General features: G+C 58.8%; 1 protein-coding gene across 2 annotated transcripts; it reads right to left on the minus strand.

The window, feature by feature from the left end:
* Nucleotides 1-803: 803 nt before the first annotated feature.
* DOLPP1 (dolichyldiphosphatase 1) lies at nt 804-9,685 on the minus strand. 2 transcript variants are annotated; one of them, XM_037146970.2, is made up of 9 exons: nt 9,523-9,685; nt 6,089-6,189; nt 5,771-5,855; nt 5,577-5,676; nt 5,279-5,377; nt 4,622-4,750; nt 4,048-4,137; nt 2,647-2,726; nt 804-2,166 (listed from the first exon to the last, which is right to left on the minus strand). In XM_037146970.2, the coding sequence occupies exons 1-9, from the start codon at nt 9,596-9,598 to the stop codon at nt 2,120-2,122; spliced, it is 807 nt and encodes a 268-aa protein (XP_037002865.2). In that variant the 5' UTR covers nt 9,599-9,685; the 3' UTR covers nt 804-2,119. The 2 variants fall into 2 exon arrangements, with proteins under 2 accessions (XP_037002865.2, XP_037002934.2); XM_037147039.2 differs by lacking the exon at nt 2,647-2,726.
* Between the last annotated feature and the right edge of the window lie 1,155 nt (nt 9,686-10,840).

A 10,840-nucleotide genomic window follows, 5' to 3' on the forward strand; every position in this document is an offset into this window, starting at 1 on the left:
CGTAAAACACAGAACACGCGGTCTGTGCCTGGTCACTGCAGCATCCGAGGGGTTTGCAGGTCTGTCTCCGTGACCTGCTTCCTGCTGGCTGAGTCGCGGAGTCACCCCCTCCCGGGCTTTGTGCTCATTCTGCTCACTGCACTTTAAGGACTACTCATGCAAATGACTGGCGTCTAGGAAGTAGGTTCCTTCCTCCCGAGAACCCGTTCGCCTCCACCTCACATCTCCGGTGAGGTCACCTTTACTGAATGTTAAGGTTCTGGGAGCTTGTGCGAGGGCAGAATTATTTCGGACCCCTCAGCCTAGGGTATAGCCAGCCTGCATCTCAGTGCAGGGAATCAAGGAAGGATTAGAGGCCTCCAGCATCCCAGCTCAGTTTGCAGTTACTTCTTCCAAACCAAGACCCACCACGCACACGCTCAAGCCAGACGGACTTCCACGAGGACTGGAGGTCCTGGCAGAGGCCTGGGCAGAGCACGCCAGCCGCCCCCGGTCCTCCAGGGCTGCCTGTCACATGGAGGAGGAACTAGGCTCACTACGAGCGAGTCCAGAGCCAGCCAGGACCACACAGGAAAGCGGACTGAGACAGGAAAAGGGGACACTTCCTAACTCTCCGTGGCAGTGAGGTCTCCTCTGACTCTGATGGGAAATGTCACCGGGCCATTCAAACTGTGGCTTTGGGGGCAGGAGGGACCAGATGTCTTGGAGACACTCATGATGCCACAGTTCTAACCGCATCCTCGCTCCTCAGGGCCACGCCTCCAGCCTCCTCTTGTGAGCTCGTCAACGTGTGCTCAAGCGGCCAGAGTTCAAGATTTTATTTTAAAACAATAGTAAACAATTTGATTTTTCTTCAACCGTCTCACACTTGGCTTGTCTCAGGCAAAACATACAAAATAAGAAGGAAAGAGGAGGAGGGAATGTGGGGACTGACCAGCCTTCCCCAGAAACAGGCCCCTGGTCCTGGCACCTGGAATGGCTTTTGGACACTGTCTTTGACAAATGAAAAAAGAAAGCACCCAAACATTGTGCTTCAGCAGCAGGTTAGGAACCTCCACAAAGAAAGGGAGGGGCGGGATTCCAACATAGGTCCCCGAGCAACCTGGGTCAGTTCTGGAAACTTCCAAGAACCTGGAAGCAAGTCCACCCCACAACTCCACTTCAGAGAGACTCGGAGACCAAGTCCCTGTAAGAGGGCCCATCCCGGGCTGGACAGCGGGGTCTATGCACCCCACCCCAAACAGGCAAGTCTCCAGCCCAGCAGAGGGGGTCGGGAAAGACAAGGAATGTTCAGAGTGAGGGGGAAAGGGCAGGGCTTGGATGGCAGGCACCCACTGCCCGCCCCCTCCCCCAGGTCCCGGTTCCTTTGCATTTTGTCCTTGTGGAGATGAAAGCTAACTGCTCCCAGACGGCAGGACCAGAAAGAGCTGTAAACAGCCTGGGCTCGCTCACCCACATGTGCAGGCTCCTTTGTCAGAAAGGGACCAGAGAAAGCCCTTGTGGTGCAGGGTCGGTTCGAGGCAGGACGCAATGACAGCAGCCGCCAGAGGCCGCTCTCTCTGGGCCCTGGCCCCCAGACTAGGAAACACTGAATGAGGCTCCGGAATGGCAATGGCGGCGGGGAGGGCACGGCGCGCTCCCCACCTTTCAGGCCCAGGAAGAGGCAAAGGGCCTGGGCCCCTTGGTACTTGGGGCAGCCACAGCAAAGCAGGCTCTTCCGGCCCTGTCTCCGAAATCCTGTCTGCCATTAACAAAACCAAAAATAGTGTGTATTTTTCACGTCACCTGGACTCCCCGGGCCCGAGAGCACAGGTGTGAGCCCTTCTCCTCTACCCCACACCCAGCGCCCACACCAAGGGCACCTTCTGCCCGGCCGGGGGCTGGCAGCAGCACACCGAGGGCCTCTGGCCACGCACGTGGCCCCCGGCAGCAGGCCCTCCAGGGTCCTGGCTGAGGGGCTGACTCAGCCCTTCGGGCCACCTTGTTCATTAAAATAAAAATAAGAAAAGAAAAGGCTCTGCTTGGTGACGGGTCTGTAGAGGTCTCTGCTTCATCCCTCTGTCGTTCCGTCCATCCCGCAAGGCATCGTGCAGGCCAGACCTGGAGGCTGGACCCAGCCTCACTCACCATCACTGCAGTTTCGTCCCCAGCTTGCGTTGTCTGTTCCTGAAAAGTGGGGGTGGGAATCTAAAGTGAGGATGCCTGGGGTCAGGGGAGGGGATGCCTGGCAGTCAGTGCCCCCTTAGCTGTCCCCTCCCTACCCACAGTCCCAGCAAAATAAGTGAAGGCCCACCCCCAGGAGCCCCAGCAGCTGGCTCAGCCAGGCCAGTCAGAGTTCCTGTCCTAGGACCCAGCACCTAAACAGGGCCAATCTCTCTGGCTTGCCTGTATCACAGACGCCTTGGCCTGGAGTCCAGGAACAGAGCCAGGAGATTGGGGCAGGAGCGAGGGCAGGACAAGAGAAAAGAGGCTGAGGGCCAGGGCTGACTTCTGACTATTTACAGGGAGTTCCCCTTCACAGATGAGCCAGTACAAGCAGGGCTATTATAACCAACAAAGCAGGCTGCAGGCAGTGCGTTCTCTATCCAAGAGGTATGCAAGCAACGGCAGAACTACTGCTGGAGGTTACAGAGGAGTTGGAAGTACCTGGTTTGGGGGCGTGGCTATATTCACGACCGGCCGGGAACCGCAGGGAAGCAGGGGTAATCCCCCATCTTCTAGAGAGCCTGGCTGAGGCTCAGAAAGAAGATTGGGGCCATCTATAGAGCCCAGTTACATTTCAGGAACCTAACTGCACCCATCTCTCCTGCATGATGCGGTGCTAGTCGTGCCTCACCCCCGCCTCACTCCCGCCCCCTTGCTCCCTGGGCTCCGGCCACGGGGCCTGGCCCCAGCTGGCTGGACTCACCAAATGTCCGCTGCCTCAGAAGCTTTACATACTCTCTCCCCTCTTCTGAGAGCATTTCCTGCCAAACCCCAGCTTCAGCAGGCACGGCCTTCTCTACATCTGGGTCTGTCTCCCTGGGGCAGCAGGCCTGCCCACCCCGCCCCAAGCCAGGTCCCTGTCCAGAGCTCCCAAGCCCAGGGCTCTCCTGGCACAGGCAGGCGGCCTGGTCCCTGGCCGCTGGGGCTGCCTTGCTCCCTGCCTACTCTCAGCACACAACTTGGCACTGAGCATGTGCCACATCAAAATTTTGGTAAACGAAGGCAGGCATGGCAAGCGGGGTCAGGAAGGGTGGGGCAGGGCCTCTGGGGCAGGACCACTGGGGGAGCCTGGGCCAGCAGGGGCTTCTCCCCCAGCAGTGGGATTACCTGCCCTAACCACCTCAAATCCCCTTTCCTCATGGATCCGAGGCTTTCCACCTTCAGCTCTTTAGGATAATTTGGACCATGATGCACTAGACACACTCTCAGGCCGCTGGGACGCCCTGCCCTGCCCTGCCCTGCCCTGTGATTCCTCTCCCCAGCTCCTAGGGAAACCTCCCAGGCTTGCTCTGGAGACTGACCTCCTTCGGCTCTTGTCTGAGCCCCACGAGGGGCCAGGCCTCCCCACCCTAGCTGACACTCTACCCGGAACTTGGGATGAGTGGGGAGGGAGAGCTCCATCAGGGGGCTCCAAAGCCCAGCTTTGTACCAACTTGCTGTACAGCTGCACCTGAGTTGACCCATCTACAGGGAATGTGTCTGGACTAATCAGCGTAAGGAGTGTCCACACAAAGACGCCCTGAGAATCCCAGCTGCCCGGCTCTCTGGTTCTGAGCCACAGGGGTTAAAAGCAGAGCTCTGGGCCAGCCAGCCTGGGTTCCCAGCCCAGCTCCCCCACGCACCGTCCCTAAGTCATCCATCAAGGGGCTCCTCATCTCATCTCTGAGCCACAGCTTTCTCATCTGCAAACGGTGCCCAGGGGAGGACTCAGGGAGGCGGTGCAAGAAAAGTGCTTAGGCAAAGGCCTGGCCCTTAGGGAGCCCTCAAAAAGGGGAGCAGTGGCTTCCCTGGGGCTATGCCCCACTGAGCCAAGACCCAGTGACTGCTGAAGCCCTAACTCACCTGGCTTCAGCCCGGGTCACCGTGTACTCAAACCAGAGCACGTTGGGAATGAGGCTTGTGTCTCGGATTAGGAAGAACTCGGAGACGGGCCTGCGGAGACAGACGTGCAGAGCCCCAGCGCCAGGTCAGGACTGTCGCCAAGCCAGAGTCCCCCATCTGTGCCTGGGGCCAGCCACCCACCTCCCCCCAGCTGCTCAGACAGTCCTGCCTGGCCAGTGACCCCAGAGCCACTGAGAGACCCAGACGTGTCATCTGCATCGCAGAGGCAGGGCACTCCCTCTCGGTATACACTCAGCTCAGCAGGACTTAGGCTATGTCCTAAGTCCCTGAGAGCCTCAGTGAGGACAGAGAGTGCCACCCTGACCCCTGGGCCTGAGGAAACCCCTGCACAATACAGAAGCCACGCGAGCTTCAGGCCCACCGGAGGCCCAGACACTAGGGCTCTCCCAGGGAGATCGAGGCTGAGGTAGGAACTCCTGGGTCCTCCCACTGATGGCCTCTTTCACAAGCGGGGACAGGGACCATGATGCCTGGGAAGAGGGGAGGGGCAGCGATAAGGGCCAAAAGCATTTACCAGGATGCTATCCTGGGGAACAGAGGGGTGAGGACCTCCTGGGTGAAGGCGAACCAAGCGATGGCCATGAGGCTTCCAGCGATGCCCCCATAGAACACCTGGCTCCAGGTGTGATATAGCAGGTAGACCCTGGGCCAAGGACAAAGGCAAGTTCATGAATAGGCCTGCACAACGTCCCACGCCCAAGTCCTAGCCTCCCAGGGACTGTGAATACACACGGGGAGACACACACAGAGCGGGCAGACCTCTGTGAACACAGAGCCTCAGATAGACTCCAGAAGGAGGCAGGGGACTGGGCCCTGACCTGACCCGTGCCGCCCTCCCAGCCCGAAGTGAGGAGACGGCTCAGCTGAGAGTCGACTCCCTTCTCTCTAGCCCTTGAACTCCGAGTTGGTCTGCAAGGGGCTCCCCCAGGATGCTGGGAACAGATGGCTGATCTGTGGAGGTGGCCCAAACCCTGGGCACAGCCAGGAGGACAGAGTGAGGACTGGACTACAAGGGGCAGTGGGGCCCTGACCCCGTAAAATGAGAGGCCGGGGACCTCTTTCTCCACCCTGTCCTACGGGCTCTGGGACTCAGGTCCACGGACAGGTCCAGTCGGGACCGAGAATCCAGCAGGAGCCAGAGGGCAGGGTGTGGCGGTGCCCCGCTCCGTACCTGCTGTAGGAGACTAGCAGGGCTGCGGTGAGGAGGCCCAGGGAAAGCAGGTGCCTCCACAGCAAGTCCAGAAACCTGGCGTTGTTCGTCTGGTGCATTCTGGGGAGACAGACCTGCCGGTGGCCTCGGCCCACAGCCCAGCCCAGGCCCCCCCACAGGCTCCCTGGGAGCCTGCTGTGCTGTCTGCAGCTCCTCCCACCCCCAGAAGAGGCCAAGCCCCAAGGGGTGTCCAAAGGAGTCTGGCCTGGGCCAGTTCAGGGCCAGTCCAGCCAGTGGGGGCGGGGTGGGGGGAGCTCACCTTAAATACAGGAAAAGAAAGGAATAGACGGAGAAAAACCACATAAACTGGGAATGACTGGAGGGCATCCCGTACTTGGTGCCCTCCGCCGTGTGGGGGCCTGAGGGAGAGAGAACAGGGCAGGGCGGGAGGATGAGGCCTCCCAGTCATGACCCGACCTTGGGGACCCCGGATCCCCACAGCCTGGGCCCTACCTCCACAGGGCCGAGGCTCCTGGATGACTTGTTTGATCAGCCAGTTGACCCCCTCGTTCAGAGTCAGGCCCCCGAGGAATGAGATCTGCCGGGAAGATGTATGGTCAGTTGGGCCTCTGTGCCTCCCAGCCACTGCCCAGCCCTGCAGGCTGTGGCCTGAGGCTGACCCTCCCGGCCCAGCTGGTGACCAACCTGGAACCAGCCAGGGAGCTCCAACGCCTCAGGAAAGGCAGAGGCATGGAGGGGAAGGGGCATTCCCTGGGGCGGAATGGTGTGACCCCCTTCCTGGGGCAGGGACAGCGGTGGGTACCGACTCACCGTGTGCAGCTCCCGCTTGAATATGATGAGGGTCACGAAACCAACAATGACAAATATGGGGCTGAGGCTCAGGTAGGCAAGGAGGTGGCCAGAGAGATCACCTGGATGCAACAGGGAGACCAGGATGAGGACAGAGCATGATACGAGAAGCAGGGCTGGCCCTTCTTGCAAGTTAAGTAGGACCTGAGCCAGAAAGGAGGTCCCAGCAGGGCCGGCGTGCAGGGCAGGCAGTTGGGGCCGTGTGGGGTACTGGCAGCCCAGATACTACCCTGCCTAGTCAGGGGTATGAACTCGACTCCTCTGACCCCCAGGCTAGCCCTGGGCCAGGGGACAGCCCAGCAGGCACACCCACGGGTGCCTCTGGAACACAGTGCTTGATCAGACTGCCCCAGCCGAGCTCTGGGACTCCTGGGGGACCCAGGACTCTCCGGTCACACAGAGACTTGGGTCTGTGCTTCAGACCCCACAAGGATCAAGGCCAGGGCTGGGGCGGAGGCCGTGCTGCCCAATAAGTATGCCTGCTGCAGGGACAGCTTCACACTTGTTCTCTGACTGGCAGGAGGCTGGCTACCTACCGGCTGCCTGCTTTTTTACCATCCTGACGGACCATGGACGGACACAGTGTGATGACTGCCAGCTTCTTCTGAGAGATGAAGACTCCGCAACCATGCGATGAGCCACTTTCCCCCTCAAATCCAAAGGCCACCCTGGCCATTCAACTCGGGAACAGCCACGTGGCTGCTCTCAAGTAAGAGAGCGAGGCTCAGTCCCGGGCCAGCACTGGCTGGCCGTACGACCTCAGGCAAAGATGCCACATCCCTGAGCCTCCATTCTCGCATCTGTGAAAAGGGGAAACTAGTACCCACCCCCTGTGCCTGTGGGACACACAGCTCGGTCCCTGGCACCAGGACACGGCCATGCAGGGGGCGCTGCTCACCCAGAGGCTGGGTGAAGTTGACACGGGAAGTGGCCCACACCAGCCTGGTCTCTCACACAGATAGCTGGGGAGGTGCCCACACAGGGAAGAGCCCAGACTCAGGCTGAAGAGATGGGCACACAGCTGGCCTTACCCACACCCACCCAGGGTAGGGGTAGCTTGGAGTTGGCCTGGGGGATAGGCCATCAAGCTCCGCTCGAGTGCTAGTGCTGCCACAGGTCAGATGGGTGACAGTGGGCAAGGCTCTTCTCATTTCTGGGCCCCTGCCTCCTCACCCACAGGACGCCCCAGCCTCTTACAGCCCTGAGATTCTGGGTCTCTCAGCTGCCCAGCTGACAGATGGCACAGAGCACCTGGCAGTGAGGAAGGGGAGCAGCTGGTGCCCCAAACCTGCGGCCATCTCCATGGCCTGTTCCACATGGCGCTAACTTGGGACCTTCCTGCAGAAGCTATCTGTGACTCTGGCCTTGCCACTCTGCTCCAAGCCCCTCTGTGGCTGCCTCTGCCCTTGGGATAGGTCCCACCTCTGCCCAGATCATTAGGCAGGCCCAGGCCTGCTCCTCTCCTACACTGTGCTCCAGTTAGTTCCTGGACCACACTCCAGTTCCCTGCCCTACTTCTGGACCTTTGCACACACTGCTGCTCACACTTGGGATGCTACCTGGGTTAACTCACGTAAAGTACCCACCACAGTGGCAAAAAAGGCTTGTTCCTGCCACTGCAGAGCTCTCAGTACAGTGGGAGAATATGCTACTGGGCATCATTCATGATATGCCTATTAGTGTAGACATAGGGGTGTGCTGGTCTCTGCCTCTATCCAGCCCATAAGAGCAGGAACAGGGGTCTCTTTACACAGCACTCAATGTCCCCAGCCCAGCACAGCGCCTGGCACTTAACTAGGCTCAAACATAATGGTCGGTGAATGGAAAATGTGTGAAGAAAAAGGAAGCAAGGGGTATGCAGACGTGCAGAAGGCCATAGAAGAGTTAGCATGGGATGCCCCCGGCTCAGCCAGGCCTCTCCTTCAGACCCACCATCCCTGCTAAAGGGTCCCTCGTCACAGCCTGCATCATACTGCTCACAACTGCCAGGTTCCTTATGCTGCTTCTGAGACTGTGAAAACCCAGAGAAGCTACTCCGAGGCCAGGCAGGAGAAGCCATGAAGGTGCTGAGGCCTTGGCCAAGTCCTTTTCCCTCTCCAGGCTTCAGCTTCCCTCCTGTAAAGTGGGGTTTTTCATAGTCCAGGGCTGCAGGGACTTCTCAGTCTGTTCACCACTCTAAACCCAGAGCTAGCCCAGGGCCTAGCATGCAGGAGGTGCTCAATGGATACTGGCTGAATGCATGGATGGGTGGATGGACAGTGGGCAGGCAGGCTGCAGGGCCACTCCACCCACGCAGTAACCCAGAACACCCAGGGTCAAAGTTCTCTGGCAGCTAGCCCTGTGGCCCCCAGCAGGGCCAGGTTCTCCCATCTCCACCCAAAATACCAGCATATGAGCAGGCCCTTCCTAGGACAACGAGGGTTCGATGAGGGGCTCATCTGATATCCAACCAACCTACCTAGGGAGGGTGGGGTGGCCTTAAGAGGGTCTTGAGAAGGTGGGATATTAATTGCAGTAATTTTTCAATGCGTCCTGCACACCAGGCACCGCACTCAGCATTTCTCATGCCCCTGTTATTAGATTCTCACGTCAACACTAGAAGGGAGGCACTGCAGTTAGTCCCACTTTAGAGACGAGGTGACTGGGGCACCTACGGGGGAAGTCACTTGCACAAGGCCCAGGCCTGAACTTAAGCCCAGATACCTCTGACCCCAAGGCCCAAGCTCTGCAACACTCTACTAGACCGCCTACAGAACGGTAGCTGAAGAACGTCCCAGATGGAAAACTGCGCTTTTAGAGACATGTCTGATGGGAAGCTCCAGAAGTCAAGATCCCGGGGGCTGCCTGCCCGTCACCGGATTCCCCTCTGTTGTGCTCTTCCCTGCTCAGGGAGTGGCACGCCAGAAGTACTCAAACAACGAACAGTTGCCTGGCCTCCGTTTGCACACTTCCAGAAACGAGGAGCTCTTTCTCTTACAGGCAGTCCAAATTCTCTGTTCGAAAGAAAGACACTCCCTTGAACGCCGGGGAGAGAGTCAGGCCTCTCTGGCTCCGGGGGAGGAGGGCAGGAAGGGCCCAGGTCCAAGGCAGTAATCCTTTCCCGTTTCACACGTACCCCTCCCCATTACAGCCCACCCGTGCCCCAGGACCAGGGGGAATACCCCGACCGCGCAACCGCAGAGTGCGCGAGCGAGCCTCACAATTTCGCCCAGCTCATCGCCGCACCACCGCGCCTGCGCGGCGCGCGCGCCGGCCGAGCCCCTCCATGGCTCACTATTTGACAGTTACTGCCCCGATACCCCAGCGCCTCATCCGCGGGCTCGCACGAGTCGGAGCGCCCGCGGCTGAAAGGCCGGCCCCAGGAAGGCGTCTTTGGTGCCAGGGCCACCTCTTACCTGCAGGATATTCGACGTGGGTAAGGGTGACCGGCCGCCATGAAGCGGGGAGCGAGCACTGTCCGTCCGCTGCCATCTTACCCGGAGACCGGGCTTCGCTGAGCAGCCAATGGGGTGCCAGGGGGGCGGTGGTCCTGGCTTATCTTGCCGGGGAGGCTCCGCGCATCCAATTGGAAGCTGATACAGGTAGCGGCGCAGCCATTAATCGTGCAGGCCGTAGTGCTGGCCCCAGTAACCAATCAGAGAGCGAGGCCCCTTGGAGCTTATGAGCCGGCAAAGCCAGCGTCCAATCCGGGGCGAGAGCAGGTAGGTTTCTGGTCAATCAGGGAAGGGGAGGGTTCCAGCGCAGAATAGAGGGCAGAACAGCCAATCAGAATGTGAATCCGGCTCACAGGGTGGGCAGGGTGGGCCAATCAGACTCTAGCTTGGGGGGCGTGTTGAACTTTGGTGGGAGCTTTGGTTTGGCTGGGACCTGAGCGGAGTGGAAGCTTCCCCAGCACCTAGAGCCCGCCCTGAGTTGGGGGGTACCCGGGCGCCGTTGGGCGTTTGCTCGAAGTGGGGAGGCCACCTCGGCACAATGGGGTCTGAGTCCACACGCTTTTAGTTACGAGGAAACTGAAGTCAAAGACCCAGAGGCACTTATTTTTTCTTACCTGATGCGAAGAGGGGAAGTTTAATGGAAGTTAAGATTCCTTCCTTCTTTTCTTTGATTAACAAAGACTTAGTGTTTCAGTCATATTTATACTATTTAATGAAGCAGCTTGGGGACATCTTAAACAGGAAGCCAGTTTTCTATCTACCTCAGTTTCCCCAAAGCATTCCACTTAGTAGGCAACAAGGCCCTGCATAAACAGCCACAACTTGCCACCCACCTGTCCCTCTCCTATCCCGTCTCAGAAGAGGTTGAATTACTCATAGCCCAGGCAAAGTGCTGACCGCCCCCCCCCCCTTGCCCCCTGGCCTTTGCACATGCTGTTCTACTGCCTGGAATGCGTCCCTGCCCCCGCTTTGCCTGGCTGAATCTGGCTCCCGTGTCAGGGTGTCAGTTCTCACGTAGAGGTTTCTGTGGTCCCCTGAGGAGCCTCCACTGGGCCCCTCCCCTACCCCAGCGTTGACCACACTGGACAGTTTCTTGTCTGTCTCTCCCAGTACACAATGGTTCTCTGACTTCATGTGCACTAAGACCAGCTTGTAGGAAATGCAGATTCCTCAGTCCAGCTGGGGCCTTGGAGTCTGCATTCTTACATGCCCTGTTTTTTTTGTTTTGTTTTTTTTTAAGATTTTATTTAATTATTTTTAGACAGGGGAAGGGAAGGAG

This window comes from Artibeus jamaicensis, unplaced genomic scaffold (genome assembly GCF_021234435.1).
Source record: "Artibeus jamaicensis isolate MK-2021 breed Jamaican fruit bat unplaced genomic scaffold, CSHL_Jam_final contig_471, whole genome shotgun sequence".
NCBI classification, from domain to species: domain Eukaryota; kingdom Metazoa; phylum Chordata; class Mammalia; order Chiroptera; family Phyllostomidae; genus Artibeus; species Artibeus jamaicensis.

Excerpts from the sequence above, each read along its gene's own strand:
- DOLPP1 (XM_037146970.2), bottom strand. The coding sequence starts at position 9,598 with ATGGCAGCGGACGGACAGTGCTCGCTCCCCGCTTCATGGCGGCCGGTC. Across the intron at positions 5,677-5,770 it reads GGAGCCTCGGCCCTGTGGAG|GCCCCCACACGGCGGAGGGC; the intron begins GTAGGGCCCAGG and ends TCTCTCCCTCAG. Across the intron at positions 2,727-4,047 it reads GTGACCCGGGCTGAAGCCAG|GCTCTCTAGAAGATGGGGGA; the intron begins GTGAGTTAGGGC and ends AGCCTCAGCCAG.